Raw genomic sequence first — 21378 nt, 5'->3', positions numbered from 1 at the left:
TGTCACTCAAGTTCAGACTTCCCTCCCAAGCAGCAGCACTCCCCCACCCAACTGTTGGACCCTGACATACTCAGAGGTTTTCTACCCCTTGACTGTCCCAGGGGGACCTGAGGTCAGCAGTGGGTGAAGACTGTGTCTGGTACAGTTGGGGATAGGAAGGTCTCTCCACCTAGCACAGGCAGTGAGGATTTGCAGTACTGTGCAATGAGGGAATGCTGAAAGGTGCCTGCTCGTAGTGGCTATTACTGCTGGGTGTTCTATTTCTGCAAGAAAGAGTAGTTTCCAAGTAATCCAAATAACTCTAGCTATCATTATGCTTCTGTCCATATCTATATTTGCAGTTACAAATACTTCCTTTTTTCCTAGTGCCTCTGGAGGCTAACATCGGAGCTACAATGAGCCAGGAATTATTCTTATCATGGTATTTCCACTGCCCAAGAATGAGCATATGTTAAAGAAATCCAGTCCCTCTTTATTCCAGGATTTAAATGGCCCCCTGAGGCACCAAACAGCCAGATTTGGCTTTACGTGGGCTTGCATGGTGGCTGGCAGTGCTGATGCTGGCGGTTCCTTCAGTAGCACTCACTGAATGTGAGGATGTGAGAAGACTTTATCTACCCTTTCCCCTAATTTTTCCTCTGTCTGCCCATAATGACATTCATGCTGATGGAGGAGGGCTGGGCACTGGTGACCAGTGTCTATAGGATGGACATTGACAGCCCAGCTCCTCCGCCACAGCTCTGATCTGCCTCTGCGCCCTGCAGCACCTTGGGTTGCACACCTCCTGCACGATCACTGTGCTCTGCACACACACAGGGCTTCTCCTTGGTGTGCCTAAGGGACAGCCAACTCCCAGCCCTGTGTCCCAGGGTGATGGATGTCATGCCAACACACCCGGGAGGAGCAGAGGATGATAACCCCCAGCCCAGCTGCTCCAGGACCTGATCAGGCGAGGTCACCTCTTCTGCCGTAAAGACCCCAAAGCATCTAATTCTCCTTGGCACTTCTCTCCAGGCAAGGAGAATTCTCCTCTGTGGCTGGAGGAACCCTGGATCCTCAGCCTCCAATGTCTTCAGACACAGGAGCTGGTAAGCACCAAGTTTCACGGTGTTGTTATGATGTTTAATCAGTACTTGCTACCTTGACCTCTCATCTCACCAGGAAAACAGAGCTGCTGTGTCAGTGTGAGTGACCAGTTTTGTGCAGAAGAGAGCTGGTGGATGAAGGAGAGGGAAAATGGTGTTTTATGGGATGTTCTCAAGGAGTGAGTCTCCCTTACCCCCAGGCACCACAGAATCATTTGCTGTGATTTAAAGAGCACGCATCTGGTTAAAAACAGTGGGCCAGACCTACAATCCCTACATGTTTGACTCCATGGAGGTTAGCTGGTTTAGATCAGCTGAAACACAGACCCTCTATGTTTAAACAAAGCCCTTATTTTTTCACTGGTGCTCAACAGAAAGTGACCTGCCTTTAGTGTAGATCTGTGAGGCCATGGCCCCATGCAGCTGTGCCCCCATGCACAGTTCCTGTCCCACAGTGCTGCACTGCTCAATGCACCGGCAGCTGAAGCCCTGGGAAAGCAGGACCACAGAGGGTGCTGGGCCAGCAGCCTTGTGGTGACCTCGGGCATCATTTCAGGGACCACAAAGCCAGTGCTGAGCACCAGATGTGTGCACAGCTGGGCTGCATGCAGCTGTGCAGATTTTGGCCTCTCTGGGTGAGCACCGGGCACCTGATGTGAGCCCATGGAACGAGCCAAAGGGATTCCTTGCACTGCCTCCCCCAAAACCTCACTGTATTTCATATGGAACAGAGATTTACTTCTTCTGAGCATAGGGCTGAGGTTCTTCAATGGCAGGAACGTATGATAAAGAAGCCGTATATTCACTGCCCCAATGACAGATGCTCACAGATTTTGAAAGGGGAAAATGAAATCAGCGTTTTCAAAGTGCAGCGAGGAAATAAATGTCCTGCGTTCAGCATTTACAAGCAGCGGACCACGTAAGTCAGACGGGGTGCCTTGCAAGAGGCCCCTTTGTGAAGCCCCAGCGGGCTGCCAGCCTTCGGTCCGAGCTGCAACCGCGGGGCTCGGTTGCTCCCTGGCGGTGAGCGGCCGCCTCGCTGCCTCCTGGCTGCCTTCCCCTCCCCGCCCCGTACGCTGTGTTTTCCCGTTCCTATCCCTGCTTCCTGCTGTGGGAGGGCGGCTGTGCTTTGTATCACAGTGCGGGGCACAGACCCGCACGGAGCAGACAGCACAGAAAACAGCCAGGATAAATAAAGAGCTACTATTCCAGTTAATACACGCTCGGGTCAGAGTCCCATGTGGGGATGGGCAGCACCTTATTATCATCCCCATCGCACACAGCTGCACTCCTGCTCCAGCACCAGCTGCTGGGGCCTCATCCTGCCCCGCTCTGCCTGCAGTGCCATGCACACATAAATGTGGGCAGGGCCTCAAGTCCCTCATGTGATGGGCACAAGAAACCAAAACGCTGCTGGTGGCAGGACCTCTGCTGATTGCTGCTTCTGGAGAACATGTGGATCATGAGCATCTCATGGTGACACGTCCATTTGATCAGACAATGTGGCCTCCTTCACTCAGCCACCTGGCCCGGTACGTGGCACAGCCTGGCACGTCCACGGGTCGCTGCAGGGCTCTGGAGATGTTGGCCAGCTTGGTACCAATGAGGCCCTGCAACTCCACATCTCCCAGCTCAATGGCTGCAGCGAGGGCCAGGAGGAAGTAGGCTGCTGCGTCCTGTTCATCCTAACCATAAAGAACAGAGTGTTAGGAAGTAGTTTAATGTGAGGTCATAGGGTGCAAGGATGCTGCAGAAGAGCCCAGTGGTTCTCCAATGGCAGGAATGTATGATAAAGAAGCCATATATTCACTGCCCCAATGACAGATGATCACAGAGTTTGAAAGGGGAAGAGACAGAACCCGATGACTTGAGTGTCGTGGGCTTCAATTGAGTGAAACGGGCTCTGCACAGCCAGTGCAAAGGGTCAGCACATTTCTTCCCACACTGCCTCTCAAAGCCTGGAGATGCCAGCATTGTGTGTACTTATTCTAAAGCTGCCTACAAGGGTGGCTGCTCTGCTGGCAGATGTGGTTTTCCACCTCCAGCCCCCTGTCATAGAATCCTAGAATGACTTGGGTTGGGAGGGACCTTAAAGCCCATCCACTTCCAACCGCTGCCGTGGGCTGGTTGTCTCTCACCTGATCAGGCTTTGCAGGGCCCCATCCCACCTGGCCCTAAGCACATCCAGGGATGGAGCACTCACAGCTCTGGGCAGCAGTGCCACTGCCTCACCGCCCTTTGGGTAAAGAATTTCTTCCTAACTCTAACCTGAATTTCCCCTCTTATAGTTTAAAGTCATTTCCCCTTGTCCTATCACTGTTAGACCAAGATCAAGATCTGAAAGCTCAAAGCAGCACCACAGAAAGCGGCTTCCTACCTTCAGCTTGTGCAGGGTCAGGTTGCCAAGGTGGCAATACACCTTGCAGTAGTACAGGGCTTCTCCAGAGCACTGCAGCATGGGGGGATGCAGGGCAAGTGTCTTCAGGTAGCAATCTTCAGCCATCTCATACATCTGCAGAAAATAGTAGACTGTAGCCAGGCGGTGGAATGCAACCAGCTCTTGCAATTGATCTCCTAGAAAAGAGTTGCTGATATAGTCAGCCTGCAGCATGCTCACAAATCATTCCCAGCCCAGCACACCGAGCTGCATTTGATCAACAGCCCTGGGGCATAGATCTCTTCATAAGGAGACACTATGGTTGAAAACAGTCCAAAGAAAACAAAGCCAAGGGCAGGGCTGCTGATACCAATGCAAGACAAGTTGCCCAGGGAGTGTATCATTCAAAAAGGGGATTTCTTGGTGCTGGAAAGTGTTATGACAAGACTGGTTTCATCTCAGACATTTATGCTGACATAATGCTGGCCATTAGACCTACTTCTGCAGTGGAAAGAGGGTTTATTGGGTTTATTGGAACAGCTAGGGCAAAGAGGAACTGTTGAGTCTCATGCCTTCATCAGACTTCCTGTGCTCTGGTATAGCAATAGCCCTCTGCCCAGCAGTGCCCCCACTCCTGTGGGACTGTCACACAGTTTAAAAAGGGAAGTGGCCTTAAAGAGATGTTACCCTTAGGATAAGAATAGATCCAGAGCACTTATGAAAGCAGGAGTATCTTCCCTGCATGTGCATGCTGCTCTTACCCAAAAGCCAGCCCGCTTTGCCAGCAGCTCCGTGTACCCTTGGGTTTGCATCACTCACCCACCCTGATGCTCAGCCTGGCTGCCAGCGTGGCAAACTCCAGCGCCTTCTCATAGCCCTGCAGCCCGATCTGCAGCTCCGTCAGCTTATTGAACAGCCGCAGCTCTGTCTCAATGGCTTGCAGCTTCCTGGCCAAGGGCACTGCACCACCCTGGTAAGAGAACAGTGAGTCTGGTGTGTTCCTGGAGGTATGATTACAGCACTGCCCAAGGAAGGGTGGAAATGCAGCAAGAGATGAATTGAGCCCTTGGCAAGGCAGACAGACAATGGGGTGGCTGGGTTCTGGGCATCCCAGTTCTAACCCTTAACATGAGTTCGATATCCCAGAGTATGGTCCTCAAAAGCTGAGCCTCTCATCTCTACCTTTCCTTAAGTGCATGAAATTCCGGCTCTGAGCACATACCCAGAATGACCATCCCACATCTAAAGCTGCCAGGATTGGTAATGCACAACCCTGCTCCCACCCTGCAGAATGACCTCTGGGGAGATCTGCAGCTATTGCAAAATGGGTCTGTGCTCTGAGATGCCTCCTAGCAAAGTTTACGCAGATGCACACTCAGAATTCTGATAATGTCCCTCTCCACCTTCCGCCCCATCCCTCCATCCTGGCCACACAGTGCTGCAGCTCCCCATGGTCGTCACCTAGAAGGGACATAAGGAACATGCTCAGAGGGGTCAGTACCCTGTAAAACTCCACTGCTCGATCTCTGTGCCAGCTGCCATTAAAAAAGTTATCGCCTGCTTTTTCATAGAGATCCATGGCCAAGGAGAAGTTCTCAGCTTTCAGAGCAGTCTCAATAGCTGCCTAGAAGGAAAAGGAACTGGAGTGAGACTTGGAAAGGGACATTCACACACAGATTTTAGAGCGATGAAGTAAACCACATCATCCTGCACTTGAACCTCAATGCTCCAAACAGCACAGACACAGGTTGGCAAGGTGTGTGAGACTGTCATGCTGCATTTGTAAGCAATATGTGAGGGTGGAGCCAAGAGCTATACGTGTCCCTGTGCAGGGTCAGAGTGCCAGACTGACCAGCTGGGGCATCCCATGAAATCAGGATGAGAGTCAGGGCAGCCACAGCCTGCCTGCTCTGTCATTACAGTGGTGGAGGCAATGTTGAGACTGGCAAGGTGAAGAGATAACCAGGACAGGGAAAAGGTAGAGCCAGTGGGATGGGAATGATGGAAGGTATACGAGCTTCTGGGAAGAACAGATATTTGTGCCAATTGTACACCCTGCCATGATGCCATCCTCCAGCCAGAGCATACCCCTTCCATCATTACAATCTGTCAGTGCCACTGACCATGATAGCTCAGTTGCCCAGTCACCAGTTCAGTAATGCCTCCAGGGTAACAGAGTGAGGACCCAAAGCATCCCTTATGTGTGCTCAGACTGGTGATTTTCTGGACCCCAGTTCAGTGCAATGCCAGCAGACCCAGCCAGCCTTCTGCTCAGCTTTCTCTGAGCATGTGGAAGGATTTTGTATCTTTTAGTAGAAACTGCTCTTTGAATGATGGAGCTCTAAAATTTTTGTGGAAGCTTTTCCTCTTTGCAGCTCATCTGATAGAATAATGTTGCAGATGGAAAGAAGCCAGTAGCCTTCTGCTCCAAGAAGTCTTCAAGCACTTCTCTGGCACCTCAACCCTCATCTATGTGCATTTCAATGGGAACTCATCACCTGGCACTTTCTTTGACACCCTCTCATCACTTTCTGTCCCAATGAATTCACAGACTTTCACCCAAGAATCCTCTAAAACCCGTGTATGAAAGGAAAGTTAGGACATTTAATGCCAGATAGTGCATGAATGCTAAGGCAGCAGCTCCTCCTTCCAGCAGCAGGTGTCCTATGCTCATGAGAAGAACTTTCCCTTCCAAGTTTTCGAGCCCCAAATGGCTCCTGCTGAGTTGTGATGGGAATGCAGCACCATTGGTGCTGGGAATGGGATTACTCCAGACACCTCCCTCATACCTGAAAGTACATTTCCACCAGCTCGTCTTCCTGCATGAGATAGTACAGCCTTCCTGCCTGCAGCCAGGCCTCTGCTGCCTTGCCTGTCTCCTCAAGGTCAATGAAGATCCTCAGACTCTGTTTGGTGCAGTCCAGCGACTGTCTCAAAGCCCTGTGATGGTAACAGGTAAGAAAACACTACAGAGGAATCACAGAATGACAGCAACCAGCTGCAGAGCTGCCACCACACCTTCACTTCCCAGCCAACGTCTGCCACCCAGAACCAAATCTGTGACTGTTGTTTGTCCCTTGGTGCTGGCAGAAGGACAGTTCTGTGCCACACATGCAAGGCCAGCTGTCTCCTTCTCAAGCCCAGTGCCATTAGAGGACAAAGGGCAGGCAGCAGGACGAGGTGTTAGGTTGGACATGCTGTTTGCAGAAGGTGGCTGCGGCCAGGGGTGGGGGCAGTGCCCAGGACATGTTTGCTAGCTTGGTATCTTGCTTGAAACTGTGCTCCAGCTGTCCTTCCAGGGACCTGGGTGCTTTGGAACTGAAATAGCATTGCTCACATGACAGGCGTCTGCTTCCTAAATTCCTTCCCTCTGAACTCACAGTGACCCAGAGTGGGAAGGTGAACGTCCAGTTAGGGACAGCCCCTGCCCACTTATCCTCCTGGGACACAGGGGCCAGCCCTCCACTGTTTGACATGTCTGCCTTGAAAAACTGAAGAAAGCCTGTGATTTATCCACATCTTCTTCTTCCCTTCTGCCTAAACTAATCCATCACCTGCATGTGTCAAACAGGAGATTGAAAGGTGAGCTGATACGAGGTCTGAAGTGTATTCTTGGGGAAAATATTCTAGTAGCAATAGGAAGGGCAAGCTCAGTGGCTGGTGGCTGAAGCCAGGGTTATTTAAATAACAGATAAGGAGTCTATTTTTACTAGTGAGAGGTGATTAATCACGGGGATAAGCCTCCAAAGGAAGTGATGAATTCCCTGTCACTAGGTCCCCTCTGAAGAAGGCTGGATGTCTCTCCGGAAAGCTATGTTTGGCCATCCCCCAGTTTTATCCCAGCTAGCAGCACAGCATTTGCTGGCTGTCCCTGCGATCTGGCTGACATTGAGCTCTTCCTGCAGAGCACAGGGAAGCTCCCAGATCTCAGCCACTCACCACCCACCACCTGCGAGCACCCCACCTCCCTGCAGGGACTCTGCTGTGAACACCATGGAAAAGCCACTGCTCTTGCATGGATGAGCGGAGACCCCTCTCTAACAGCATCTGCACAGGAAACAGCCACGCTCAGGACTTACTCAGGGGTGCCCAAAGCCTGATAGAGTTGGCTGAGGGTCTGCTGGACATTGCCTTCTAGCTCTCTGTCCTGGAGTTTCTGTGCCAAGGAGACCCGGTGCTCGTGGTAGGTAATGCAGGCCTGGAGGCTGGGGCACACTTGGCTGTAGAAATGGCAGAGTGCCTCAGTGACATGAAGCTGACCTGCATGGTAGAGGGAAAGAGACAGCTCAAAGGGCTGTGTTGGGGATCTGATCGAGTTCTGCACTGAGGCAAGCACTGCCCCATCCCTGCCAGAAAAGCTGTACTCACTCCTCATGTTGTGCCACTTCAGGGCAAAAACCAGCGCAAGTTCATAACAGAGTTTGCCATCTTCCATCCTCTGCCTGCTGACCATGGCCTGTGCCAGCCACAGCAGCACATGCACCGACTCCAGCTCCAGCTCCTCGCTGCCCTGCAGCTCAGCATACAGCTGGGCAGCCTGCAGCAGGTAGAGCTCAGACAGCTGACTCGCCCCACACGACTGGCTCAGCTGCCCCAGGTTGGCCAGGGCGATAGCCTGATTCCTCTTGTTCCCAGTCTCCTTGGCTTTGTGCAGTGCCCGGATGTAGTTCTCTGTGGCCTCCTGCACCTGCCCTGCTCCTCTGAGGGCAATGGCGAGGAGGTTGTGCACCGCTCCACCTTGAGTCACACTGTCTGTCCCATGCAGGGAATGTAGGAGCTGCCCCATGATGTCTGCGGCCGGGCCTGGTTGGCTGCTCAGAAGGTACATCCACCCCAAAGAGAGGGAGGACTCAAAAGCCTCCTCCTCACCTATCAGCCTGCTGAAGACCACAGCCTGGGCTGCATAGCACACCGCCCCGTCCAGCACACCGTGCTGGAGGTACATCCGGGACAAAACAGTGCACAGAGTCCTCTGGGTGGTCACTGCTCTGCTCTCGCAGGAGAAGTGCAGTGCTTGCTTGAGGTAGGAACACACCAAGGCTGGGATGCTGCTCCTCTCCAGCTGGCTTCCCAGGAGCTTGGACACATTTTGGAGGATGAAGCCAGCTTTCCAAATAGGCGTTGGTGCCCCTTTGATGCCACTGGGAACAAAAGACCTGGCAGATGCCAGTGCAATGTTTGGCAAGTACTTCTTGTCATACAGATAGCTCAGGATGGGGGTGGCATCCAGCGGCACAGCACTAGCGTCCAGGCTGAGTGAAGTGGTGCAGAGACATTGAAGGTGCTCAATAAAGGGCAGTACTTCGTCATTTTTTCCCAGCTGGAGGAAGAGCTTGACAATAAGGAAGCAGACCCGTGCTTCCAGAGGAGTGTTCCCCACAGCAATGGCCTCCCTCAGAACGTACATCATGACCCTCAGCTCGTGCTCAGAGCTGAAGGAGCGGCTGGGCAAGCAGACAAGCAAGGCCACCATTTTTCCCAGCAAGGAGAAGAACTTGCTCTTCATGTTCTGTTTCAGGTAGATGGAAGCAAGGTTCACGTGCAAGGCAGCCAGCAGGGGCAGGTCCCCGAGGCCCCTGCCCAGGGTGCTCATGGCTTCCTCAAAATAGACTCGAGCCTGGGAGAACTTGACTTTTTTCATACAGAGCTTACCCAAGAGGAAACAGAGCCTCACATGGGCCCAAACTGAATGAGTCCTCTTGGCCCAGTTCCTGGATGTCTCAAGGTACAAGACCAGTTCATCCTCATCAGAGAAACCATAAAAAGTGGAGTTGAGAAAGGAGAAACTGAGGTCATAGAGGCTTTGATAACAGAGCATGTAACTGTCTTGGTTAAGGAAGGTCAGTATGGGTTCAAAGACATCAGCATCTTCCATGTGTCCAGCATTCAGGTCAATGAAGAACTTGGGATCATCAAAATCATTCAGCTTGTCCAGGAGAACATCTTCCCATGTAGCAGGGGCTGACTCACTCCCTGGGCTGGACTGCTCCGAGGTGCTAGCTGTGACCAAGCTGTTTATCTCCTCCCAGGACTGGAGCAACTGGGTGTCCTTACAGCCATGGAGAACAGCCTCTGGAAGGAGATAGGAAAACTACAGTGGGACACTTCTCCGTGTCAGAATTCACTCTCTGGCATCACTGTAAAGACATTCTCCATACACTCACCTGATGGCGCTTTCGGGAACATGGCTGTGGGTTCAAAACCATCTACACAAAGAGACAAAACAAACAGCCCATAGGCTTGATTAGTGTCAGTGCGCAGACACAGCACTCAAACCTGCCCCAGACCCATGTCTCAGAGAGCAGGGTCACTTCTGGCCACAGACACCACATGAAGCTGCAGTTTTAGCCCCTTTATATTCTGGAGTTTGGCCTAGTGCACAAGCATGGAGAAAAGGCAGAGCTGTGCTTTCCACGGGAGCAATGGAGCTTAGTAAGGAGAGGGAACTCACCCAGGCGGTACACAGAAGTGATGTCAGTGCGTGCCAGCTCTCCGAGGAGGGTGGCAAAGTGCTGCTCACCACCGTTGCAGGGGATGCGCAGGAGGGGCAAGTTTTCCTCTTCGCTCAGAAACACCAATCCCTTTTCTCTAGGTTAAGGTGTGTAACATGGAAAAACAGTCAGTGTCTCTGCTGTTCTGTAGTGTTAGAGAAAATTGCCTGAGATTTATCTTGAGTGAACCTGACCCAGGAAAGCCCAACAGAAGCAGACAGACCTAGCAACAGCTTAAGAACTCCTTAAGAACTCCATTCCTCCATATGTAGTCTTGGAAGAGAAGCCTTTTTGGATGGGTATTGAACTGGAGGTGTCTTTAAGCCAGCAACAAAGACAGCTGTTGTGTCCTAAGAGTGCAGTTGCCAGCCATGCTCCTCAGATAGCCCTTGTCCCTGACCCTAGCCTGGCATTCAGTTCTGTTCAGTGAGGAACTGTGCCAGTAGCTGCACCCCACAGAAGGCAAGGGGGCAGAAGGAAGCAAAGAAAAATTCTGTTTTCTGAGCAATTATCAGAGCCCCCATCCTTGCCAGACTCACAGCCCCTCAGAGAAAAGCTACTAGGACAAGAACATTTCTGATTGAGACTGTGAAGCAGCTCATCTGGTACACAGATGTCCTGGGATGCCTTATCCAGCTCTAACCCAGAGCCAGACATTTTCCTCTCCAAGAATCACCTGAAGCAAGTGAAATATGATGGCTTTGTCTGGGCAGAGACTCCTGCAGCCTGTTGGCAGAACAGCCTGGGTGAGGTTTCTGGACAGACCTCACGTGGATCCTCTACAAAGTCTTTGCAAAGCAAACTACCCGCCCTGGACTCTCATAGCCTCGAGCTGGGACTCGGAGTTGACCCATCTTTTCCACCCAACTTGAAATTCAGATAGCAACAGTAAACTTACAGAGATTCACAAGCCTCAGCATTTACGGATTGCACTGGGACAAAGCCGATGTTCCCACTGCTTAAAGATCTGCCCACAAACCACGGGAGTCCTGGGAGGAGGAAGCCAATGACTTCTATGCTGTCTCCCTTGGAGAAACTCAGTTCATCCCATGCTGCTCCTCTGTGATCCACTGTGGCTGTGCACTTGCCTTTGACTGGGAAACAAAAGCAAACAATGGCATTTCATTGTGAGGATCACTGTTAAAACTTCCTTGCTCGAAAAGACTTAGGTGAAAAGAGCATGATGTCATCTTGAGAAGACTGCCTCTCTGTTCCCCAAGATTTGTTGTGCTCTCAGGCTCAGACCTCTACAGTTTCTTCTTGAGAAAAAATATTTTGATAAAATATACAGAAGGCATAGGTAAAACCCCACAAAGCCAAAGAGTGAAACCTCTGGGAGCTGCACTAGTGAAGGCAGCTGGAAAAATGAAGTTGCTGTAGTTTCACAGGAGATGGACTGTCAACTTTCTGCTAGGAGTGAAATCCTTAACAGTGAATGTCTAGGAGAATGTGAGGATGAAATACTCCTGTGCAGCACCTCACAACGTGGTGCCATTGTCAGATCAAGAGATGGACCCTTTGCATTTCGGACCAAACCCAGGTCTTTATGAGCCATGTCCATCCCTGGGAAGGGCAGCCACCCTACATGGTTATCACTCACCAATTGGCTGAGAGGTTGACTCGCTGATCTCCTTGGAGATGCCAAAACTCATGGTGTAATTCCTCAGGAACCACCTGTAAAGTAAAAGGGAACCTTGCTGATCCTCTCCAAGCAGCCTTCAAACCACTCCCAGGGATGGTCTCACACAAGCAGAGCAGATGGACAGTACTGCCAGTCCAGCCATGCCTTGCCATGGTGGTATGGGGCATGGAGGGCAGCTCGCATCTCCCCTGTGCAGCTTCACACCTTGTGGAAAGTATAGGATGATTTTGCCAGCCCATAAGGAGGATTTCACCAGTAAAAGTATAAGATCTGTGCATATCTTCATGACTCAGCAAGGTGTGCAACATCAGGCCACATTTTGACCGGCATTACTTAAGATTCGGGATGTTTTTTAGTTATCACAAGTAATACTGTGTATGACCTAAATCAATACTATACAAGAATGGTACCTGAACTAAGTCCTTGCTCTATCCCAATAACAGAACCTGAACTGGTTCCGATCATCTCAATGCATAGTGCATATTCTCAAGGTTATAGGGCTCTTGCCCGATGCCAGAGGTAAGAGCAGCTCCTCTGTTGTCCTGATTTGGTGTTAGCTGTGAGTCGGGAATGGATGCTTGGCTTGAGCACCATTGATTGCCTGTCTTACTACTTCTACTTACTGGTAGAATGGGTGAGGTACTGGCTCTAGGGCAGTCACAGGCACCAGGCCTCGTTGGCCTGTCAGCAAGGACATCCCTTCCCATTTGGACTCCTCTCCAATGTTCTTCACATGGACCAGCTCATTCCTGCAGAACTGCAGGCCTTCCTCTCCCTCCCTTTCTGGCTGGCATGCACCAGGCACTGCTCTGGAAAAAAAGTGACCTGTGGATAGAAAGAGTCATGGCCAGGTCAGTGGCATTGGTGCAAGGCAGAGCCCAGAAGAGGGCTACACCACAGCCCTGCAATCCCTCCTCACCTTCCTGGAGCAGCAGACCCAGATATATGGTGGCCAAGCAATTTTCATCCATGGACACTCTGATCTCCGTGTCCTCCACCAGTGCACAGTTCAGCCAGTACTCCTGCTCAAAGAGAAGCTGCTCCAAGCAGCGGCCTACATAGCCTAAAAACAGAGGGGAAGCAGCATCAGCACCCTGCTTTGCTGGGCAGCACAAGCTGCTCTTCGGTTGTCTCCCAGTCTGCCATTTGCAACAGAGGTGCAATAGAGGAATTACCCAAAATACAACCTCCCAAATCTTTATCACTGTTCCAGAGAGTGGTTTTGTGAATCTGTGCAAGGCCCTTTGATTAACATTCCTTTAAGCTCTTCTCTCTGTTACACTGCTTTTATTTGTTGTCACAGAATACCTTCTCCAAAAAGGCTCTTCACACTTTTTTTTTTGTATCCACCCCGCCTTGAAAACATTACCTAAAGTTAAATATGTGGAAAACTTCCAGACTTCTTCCAGGGTTCTGAAGGTGAGAAGGAACCGATCTTCCTGCGCCTGTATGCACAGCAGCCTGGCTGATAGCTCCTACATGGACACAAAGCAAGACTGAAGGGCTGGGAGTTGAACATGGGGTCTCCTTTGGCAGTGTGGCAAGAAAATCAGACCCCGGGGTGTAGCACACGCTGGGGAACTTCCCAGTGGGTTGGGTGTCCCATCACACATCCATGCCATCAGGCCAGGAGTCCCCCTGTGCCGTGCTCTTCTCCTACCTTGAACAGAGCACAGACATGTCTGTCGTCACTCTCCAAGGCCCACAGCTTCCTTCTGGCTGCTTCCTGCAGCTGGGCATTGGGGCACTGTGAGGAGCGGCTCTCAATGGAGAAGAAGAGTGAGATCTCTTGAAAAAGAAATGTGCAGGGTTAGAGGGGAGGAGAAACTCCATGCAATACATCAGCATCATAGGGCTCAGCCTGAGGTAGTGTGAACCAATCCCATCCTCCTCATCCAGACACATGGATGAGGAACTCAAGGGGTGACTGTGCTTGGTTAGCACAGTGCTAGGCTGCTGTAAGTTGCTGGAGATATTGGTGATGCTGAAGGCAGCACCTTACCTGGCGGAAAGCCCTCCCCAGCTGCCAGCAGCACTGAGGAGGGCTCTGGGGAGCCTTCTGCTGCCTCAGCTGGGCTGCTTGGCTCTGACGCTCCTGCCTTGCCTACACAGGAACACAGAGAAGCCACTGTCAAGTTTTGTGGTGGAATCTTGAACATTGTGCCTAAACACAACACTTGAAAGCAAAGTCCATGGGCCATGCTGCATGTCTGGCTGGGGAGCTGCATGAATCCGGCATCACCCTAAAATGATGCTTGGGGCTGGATGCAACATTACTGTGTGCTACCTACATGATAGCTGTGAGCATGCTCCTTCCCAGAGATGGAGTGGCCTTGAGGTAAGGACTTTCCCTCCTTGCTCTAGGGACAGGTCCTCCCAGGGCAGATCTGGTGATCCCATAGCAGAGAGGTTTTTTGAAGATCTCCCACAGCACAGGAGGGCCAAGAACTTTCAGATTCTTTGCTCATCAGACAGTCAAAATGTCTGATGTCAAAATTCTCTCCTGCCTGCTCTGGTTGGTATCTGAAATCCAAGCTGCTTTCTCTCTGCTTCACACATCATCAACTATTGCCACAGACGATTCAGGAGAGGAAACTTTAGCTGGTATCTATGTTAATGATGACTGTGGCACGTAAAAATCCATCTCACTCTTCCACAGCTGTATTGGCTGTGGAGGGGTAACAAGATTGAAAAGCAGTTATTGTCAGCAATCAGATAGAGCTCACTAGACAAACATACCCAGAGATCTGAACTGGGCAATGGTTAGTGGGCAATACCGGAGGTAGGGGGACAGTTGGATTAGATGATCTTAGAGATCTTTTTCAACCTTAATGATTCTATGATTCTATCTGGAGCTGGAACAGTGCAGTGACTTTTCTAAATCACTTTTGTCACCATATTCTATAGTCTTTATTATTTAGCCAGCTTTGCTAGGCAGTCAAATAAACTGTTATTTCCACAATAGAATTATAATCCTTACATATAGTCAACAGCAAAGAATGGCCCAAGGCTGGACATGCGATTAATGGGCTTTTCTTTGAAAGAAAATCCTCTACATTTCTCAACAGCTGATGTGAGAGCTCTTAACAAAGGACTTCATCCAGGAACTCCTTGGGGCGGGGGCGGGGCCCACCCCAACCCCGCCCCTGCATGGGGAAATGGAGGCTGGGAAGCAAAAGGAGACGGAGGCAGAGCTGAAACAGAGTGCCTGCTGCCAGGGCTGGGCTGTGCCTCCTTCCCACGTCCCTCCCTTCCCCTCACCCACGGCCCAGCAGCCCCTCAGCATGGTTTTTCCTTCCCAAGGACAGGTACCTGATGCCATGGTCTTCTCCCACCACCATCGTCCCCGGCGCTCGGCTGCGCTGTGCTGCAGGCGATCCCAGTGTGGCAGAAGCAGGGGCGAGCGGGGACAGCAGGACTCACACTCCTCAGCTGGGGGAGAGGAGCAGTGGGGAGAGGCATTTAGACCCCGGGTGGGATGCTCCCAGCCCAAGGGCTCTCGTGGCATCTGAGAGGCAGCCGAGGTGAAGGAGGGGGCAGGTGGGGCACTGCTCATGCTGGCACTGCCAGCGGTGCAACCAGGCATGCTGGGGCTCCCCACTGAGCAGGCCAAATGGACAGAGCAAGGGCTCCCGTGGGTGAGAGGAGAAGTGGGTTTGCTCCCAGCGGTGCTGGCTGCTGCTTCAGTGGTTATTTTCATTTGGGCTCGACTCAGAAAGGGAACTAGCGAATTTTTCAAGAGACCAATTGAAACTGCTGGTGGAGAGTTGTTCCTAGTTGTGCTATTGACTCATTTACCTCCCAAGTGCTGAAATATTTTGCAATATGGGGCAGGAAGCAGCCCCAGCCCCAGCTGAGAGTGTTTCCAGGCTCTCTGACCCCTCTCCTGGCGCTCCCTGGCTCTCCCTGCATTGCCAGCCTCCTGCAGGACCCCAGGGCCCTGCAAGCCTTCCAAACAAAGGAAACCAGCACTCAGCAATGAGACCTCCCCAGTAGCACCAGCAGCATGACAACCCTATGTCTCACAGACCCATTTGAACAGAGCAGGGCTGTGGCCTCCCAACAGATAGCTTACCTGTGCACCCCAGGGCCAGGTCCTGGTGCCAAGGGGCCCCCAAGCAGCAGCCCATGTGTCCAGCATCGCCAACAGCCCCAAGCCGGCAGGCTGCTGCTGTGCTGCCAGAGGAAGCGAGCCTCTCACCACCAGCTCTACTGCAGCTCAGCCCATCCACAATGTACAATGGGCTTTCAGAGCGGGCCCTGTGTGTCAGCAAGGCGGGGGCCGGGCACATCCCACCGGCCAGCATCACTGCCCCAGCGTTGCCCCAGGCTGTGCTCTCACCCTCGCCTTTGGGCGCCTGTCACCAGGCCCACGTGGCACATTCCTCTCATTCCTCCTGCTGGAGCACCAAGCTTCAGCCTGGCTATCGGGAGATCTGCAGCCCCGATCTTCCCCCAGTCCAAAGCACCCCACTCCCAGTGCCGCTGCGAGCACCCCTCACCTGCTGGCACCACCTGCAGCTCCTCCAGTGCCCTCCATCCACTCCTGCATTGCCTTCAGCTCATGGGCAGAGCTATGGCCCAGCGAGCTGCCCGTCTCCGCAACACAAAGAGCCGGCTCGCTCAGGGCTGGCAGGTTTGGTCTGTGATCAGCAGAGCTGTCTGAACCCCAGCATGAACCCAGGAGGACTGATCAGATGGCTGCGCACTCTCTGGGCTGCCCGTGGTGGATTCTGGCTCTCTCTTTGCTCACACGCTCTGACCCTCCCCAGGCTACAACAGTAGGACCCGCTGGGTGGCCTCAGTGTGCTACACGTGGCAGAGGTGTGCAAAGCATCCCCGGGAAAGGTCAACACAGCCCCTGCATGAAAGAAAAAAAACACCACAAAAGAAACTCTAGGGAGACAAATCACAGGTAGACTGGGCTTCTAAGAATGCACTTTTCCTTTAGGAAGGGGCTGACTGCCACCACGGCAATGCCTTGCTTGCCATGCAGCACCAAAACATTAGAACTGCCACCCATCCTTCTCACCCTCCCTGCTGCAGCCCTCAGTGCGAGTGCCAAACACCACTGTTATTTCCCAGCATGCCAACACTGAACTGATCCTTCCAGTGCAGAGGAGGACCGGCGCGAAGGTGAGCAGCTGGGACACACTCTGCCCCTGGCAAGGAGGCCGCCTGCTCCCACTGAACCATGTCCCAGAAAGCTCCGGATTTAGAAAATTCCTGCAGTCGACCTAGAGATGCACTGACACTGTGAGGGCTGAAGGAGGAACTGAGCTCCCAGCAAGGCTCCCAAAGCACCCAGGTTGCACACGCACAGCCCAAGTCTGTGCAATGCCAGGCACAGCTTTGCAATGAGGTTCTGCTGGTTTGGGGCTGCATCGAGGCATCTCTTTTCTAACAATCTTGTTGCTTCACACAGGGTGCTGTTTGTTTTAGCAATATCTACTTATAAATTGCTGTCAAATCCTTCTGCATGGAGGACAATACTGAAACAAAGATGTTATTTCATTTGTTGTTTTGAAATCTCTGTGCTTTTATCTAGACAACGTAGGGACCAAACCCACCCCTCTACAGGTAAAAGTAAACCTCATGTCTGACCTGGAATGTAATTTTCCTTTTGGCCAGCAGCCCAAACCGCTCCCAATGCACTCTCCCACTCAGTACCTCAGTAGCCCCAGGACTCGTGCACAGCCCTCACTGTTGCTGATACCAACCCAGCCTCCCAAATTAGGAGAGGCTGCAGAGCAGTGCTGTGGGATCCCATCTGGTACAGCCCACTGCTGACCCCCAGGGCCCCCCCTCTCTGTGCAGCCCCAGCAAGCGCTGCTGCCAGCTGTGTGTCCCTCCCAGGGCACTGAGTGGGAGGTGGGGGCTGCCCAGCACCCCTCACCCAGGGATGCAGCACTGCCAATCTCTGGGGCTGTCTGACAGCTGCATCCTCCTGGCACCAAATCCACTTTGCTAGATTTAGAGACTGCTGGTGTGATTTCTCCTTTCATTCTCCCATTGGCTCCTGAATACGAAAGACCTCAGACAAATTTACTCCTCTCTGGTGTGCTCACAACCCCCTTATCTGAACCCCAAACTCCACCAGGACTAATAATCCTAATATGGATCTACGCTTCTGTGTCCCCACACTGAGCTGCTCCAGGGACCTGCAAGAACTGCTTCCCAGCTGTGTTTGCTCAGCTGGGGCTGGCCAGCACCTAGCCAGCAAGGTATGGCCGTCCTGCCCCGTCCTGCCCCATACTGACCTGATCTGCAGGGCCCCACACTGTGTCCTCCTCACAGAACCTCAGCTCCCACCTCTCCACGTCAGGTCCCCCGTGTGTGCAGAGGTGCAGACGTGCCCGCGAGTGCGCCCAGCGCCGCCACTCCCTCACATGGGGAAAGGAATTTCTTCCCAGAGCCACTTATCGTCTCAGGAGCCTCTGTTTCCCAGCAGAGCAGAGGTCAGCACACTGCCCTGCCATAATCCACCCGGCACACTGGTGGGGCGCCGGCTCTGGGGAGAGCCCCACTGCTAATCCTGTGCCACATGGAAAACAACAGAAGGGTTAACAATCTCTTCCACCATTCCCGTTTCCTTTGGGGAGTGCGCAGAAGTTGACCATTCCGTGGCAGGTTCAAAATGAAGCCTCCCTGCTTCTCACTTTGTGCTCTAGAAGGGAACCTGAAAGAAAAAGGAAATCAGCCCCAGCCTGACGGCAGCAGGGACAAAGCAAACAAACGCGATGGAGCATTCTGTTTCAGGTCAAACAAATTTCTCATCCGTGGTTTTGATGCTCGATGCCAGGCAGAGCCGTGCTTTCCTCCCCCCACCCCCTGCGACCCCCCCCCCCCCCCCCCCCCCCCAGCAGCGCTGCCGGGCATAGGGCAGAGTGCGGTGGGGGCATTTCCTCATTCCTGCGCTCCTGTTCCTGCTTCCACCTGCAGCGGGCAGGCTGTGACGGGCACCTGCAGCGCAGCTCCTGCTCTGTGCAGCGCACTGCCGCCCGAAGGCGCTGCTCCGCACAGGGGAACGCGCTCCATCCGGCGAGCGAAGGGTTACACGGCCACGGGGCTGTGCCCAGCTGAACTCAGCGTTTGGTGCTCAGAAGTGCTGAGGCCTGCGCCTCTCCCAGCTCGCATTGTTTGCAGTCGGGGCGGAGGAAGTCAGCACTGCTGGACAGCAGGCGGTGCGGCTCAGCCGTGCGGCTCGGAGCCCCCAGCTGTGCTGCTGCTGCCCAACGCCTGTGCTGATCGTGGGGCCCGCAGCACTTGGGGCTGCTGCTGTGCTCTCGTCCTCCCTGTTTGGTTTGGGATTCGCAGCCTCCTTCGCACTCCCCATGCGGCCAATGTGGTACTAATGTGGCTTTGGAGCAGTTGTGGGAGATGTGTAGTGGGTTTTGGAGCTGTCATGGAAGTGACAGCTGGTGTGATTTCTCCTTTCATTCTCCCATTGGCTCCTGAATACGAAAGACCTCAGACAAACTTACTCCTCTCTGGTGTGCTCACAACCCCCATATCTGAACCCCAAACTCCACCAGGACTAATAATCCTAATATGGATCTACGCTGCTGTGTAGATCCTTGCCTTGGTCCTTCCAAAATGATGGGAGTGCAGAGGCAGCACAGAGCTCACGTCCTCTGCTAAATAGGAATAACAGCTCATAAAAGAACCGTGACCCCTCAGGACTCTCCTCCCAGCCCACCTCTGGCTGGGTCCCTCCTGCCTGCACTGGGACCGGAGGAGGGGGCTGGTTCCAGGCTCCCACCACACAAGGGGACACGAGAAGATGTATTGTGAGCTTCTAATGTCCCCAACTTGTCCCACGTCCCAGACCCCCAGCCCTCCTAGATCGTGTATGTGCGGGGCAGGCTTCCCCTCAGCACAAGGCACAGCAGGGGAAGGTCATTTTGCTGCGTCCCCTGTGGAGCAGAGGCTGCTGCCAAGCCCAGAGGCTTTTCTATTCCAGACCAATAAACCTGAAAGAAAGAGGCACCGTGCCCTTATTTGTGACGGGCTCGGGAAGCCCCCTCAGCAGAGCCGTGTGCCACAGAGAGGCACACCTGAGAGCCTTCCCCTGTGCGTCCAGCAATGCCTTACCAGACTTTTTCTGCTTTGAAGTCCCGTCAGCAGTCCCACAGCTCCGCAGGGGACGCTCATTAGCTAATAGCCGGCTCCGCAGAAGCACGCAGCGCAGGCAGCGGGGCTCTCCCCCTCCGCTCCTTAGTTGCCAGAGCCAATAGATGGCAGCAGCCGCCGCGCCATCAGCTTCCCGACTGAAGCATTGCCCCGCATCACTCCCTCTATTACTCTTCCCTGCCTCTATTCTTACCCTTTTCCTATTTTGCCACTGAAACAGAAATGATCAGGACAAGAAAGGAGAGCTAAAAATGACGGAGTGAGCACAACGCTGCGGATCTCCCATTTTTCATTTTTCAATCTCAGCTGCTGTAAGAAAATACTCACAGAAACTTGTTTAGCTCACCTTATAAACAACAAACATTTACAAAATCCCCACAGTTTCCTATCCCTTCCCCTTCCAGTATTCACAACACAAAACGCAGGGCGCTGGGTCGCTGGGTCAGAGAGCGCCCCAAGTTGGAAGGGACTCTTAGGGATCACGGAGTCCAGATCCTGGCAAATTCTGAGCTTCCAGCTCAAATTCTGTGTGACAACAACACAATAAAAAGAAAGAATTTTAAAGAAATGTTCCGGCAATTTTGGCCAGCCAGGAGTTGTAGGCTTTCCTCTGGAGGAAAGAGTAAAACTGATGAAGATAGTAATTGCTTATGCTGATCTTGAGGGTGTTTTTGAAGCTCTTAATGAGCCAAGCTGCTGGTGAAGGTGTTGGTCCTGGTGCCATTTGCTTTTAAAAGGAAACAAAGCGGCTCAGCGAGGCTAAGCATTGTGTTTTGATATTTTCAGGGTGGAACATTGTGATTTGTTGGCTTGCAAAGCTTTGCTGCTTCAATTTTTTTTTTGTACATAAAGCGGAGGTTGAAATCAGGATGAAAGCTTTCAGTTTAAGCTAATTAATCTGAACACTTTGATGCAAATCCCATTGTGTTTTCTCAGTTTTGTTCTCCGGGAATTTATTGTAAGTGTCTGCATTCCATTTTCAGATTGGGGGAAAGGAAAGAAAAAAGTGAGATTTCCTGCAGAAGAGATAACCCGCCGTCCACCCACGGCTGGAAATTCTGCAACAGTTCTTACATTAAGAAGAAATGATTTTTTCCCTAATTGTGTGGTTCAGTCTCACCCTGAGCTGCCCAGGCTGTGCGGGATGGGGATGAGCCAAGGGCCTGTGATGGGGAAGGTGATGTGTGGTGGTGGGGAGGAAAACTGTGCTCCCAGAAAGGGCTGCTCTGTGCAAAGAGCGCTTGGCCCCAAAAGTCCCCAAGTTCTGCAGGAACTGCTCCGATTTCAGTTTCCCCGTGAAACAATATGAGGAACAAAAGGAAGAACAAGCCCTTGCGATAACACAGCTCCAGCAATGAGAAAGCAGCAGCATGTGCCAAGGCTCAATGTCTCTTACGGGTAACACAGCCGGGTGGCCCTGGGGAGCTCAGCAGGCACCGTGCCCTGCTCCCCTGCACCTGCTCCTCCTACATCCCTCTTTGAACACTCATTGCCCCAGAGCCTCATGGTGGGCACAGCTGCCCAGCAGCACCATCCTGTGATCCCGACCCGGGGCTGGAGGGAGTGCAATGTTTGCCCTTTCATCAGTCCCCATTGCTTCAGGGAACTTAAAAGGGAAAACTAAAAATAAACCCAACTCCCTATGACCTT

At 52.5% G+C, this 21378-nt stretch overlaps 1 protein-coding gene across 7 annotated transcripts; it reads right to left on the bottom strand.

The window, feature by feature from the left end:
- Nucleotides 1–1899: 1899 nt before the first annotated feature.
- On the bottom strand, nucleotides 1900–19813 carry SH3TC2 (SH3 domain and tetratricopeptide repeats 2). Of its 7 annotated transcripts, XM_042880579.1 has the most exons (20): nucleotides 19690–19813; nucleotides 17856–18274; nucleotides 16098–16456; nucleotides 14908–15027; nucleotides 13598–13699; nucleotides 13256–13383; nucleotides 12965–13070; nucleotides 12515–12658; nucleotides 12219–12420; nucleotides 11554–11627; nucleotides 10852–11047; nucleotides 9914–10050; nucleotides 9627–9668; nucleotides 7831–9534; nucleotides 7542–7722; nucleotides 6252–6402; nucleotides 4964–5086; nucleotides 4282–4432; nucleotides 3463–3659; nucleotides 1900–2770 (listed from the first exon to the last, which is right to left on the bottom strand). In XM_042880579.1, the coding sequence occupies exons 4-20, from the start codon at nucleotides 14915–14917 to the stop codon at nucleotides 2579–2581; spliced, it is 3840 nt and encodes a 1279-aa protein (XP_042736513.1). In that variant the 5' UTR covers nucleotides 14918–15027; nucleotides 16098–16456; nucleotides 17856–18274; nucleotides 19690–19813; the 3' UTR covers nucleotides 1900–2578. The 7 variants fall into 7 exon arrangements, with proteins under 7 accessions (XP_042736513.1, XP_042736512.1, XP_042736514.1 ...); XM_042880578.1 differs by lacking the exon at nucleotides 19690–19813 and having other exon boundaries at nucleotides 17856–18406; XM_042880580.1 differs by lacking the exons at nucleotides 16098–16456; nucleotides 19690–19813 and having other exon boundaries at nucleotides 17856–18406.
- Nucleotides 19814–21378: the final 1565 nt, after the last annotated feature.

This window comes from Lagopus leucura, unplaced genomic scaffold (genome assembly GCF_019238085.1).
Source record: "Lagopus leucura isolate 7727_CA_CO unplaced genomic scaffold, USGS_WTPT01 Super-Scaffold_100027, whole genome shotgun sequence".
NCBI lineage: Eukaryota > Metazoa > Chordata > Aves > Galliformes > Phasianidae > Lagopus > Lagopus leucura.
The sequence above is the reverse complement of the archived record's forward strand: the minus strand, read 5'-3'. Positions and strand labels throughout refer to the sequence as shown.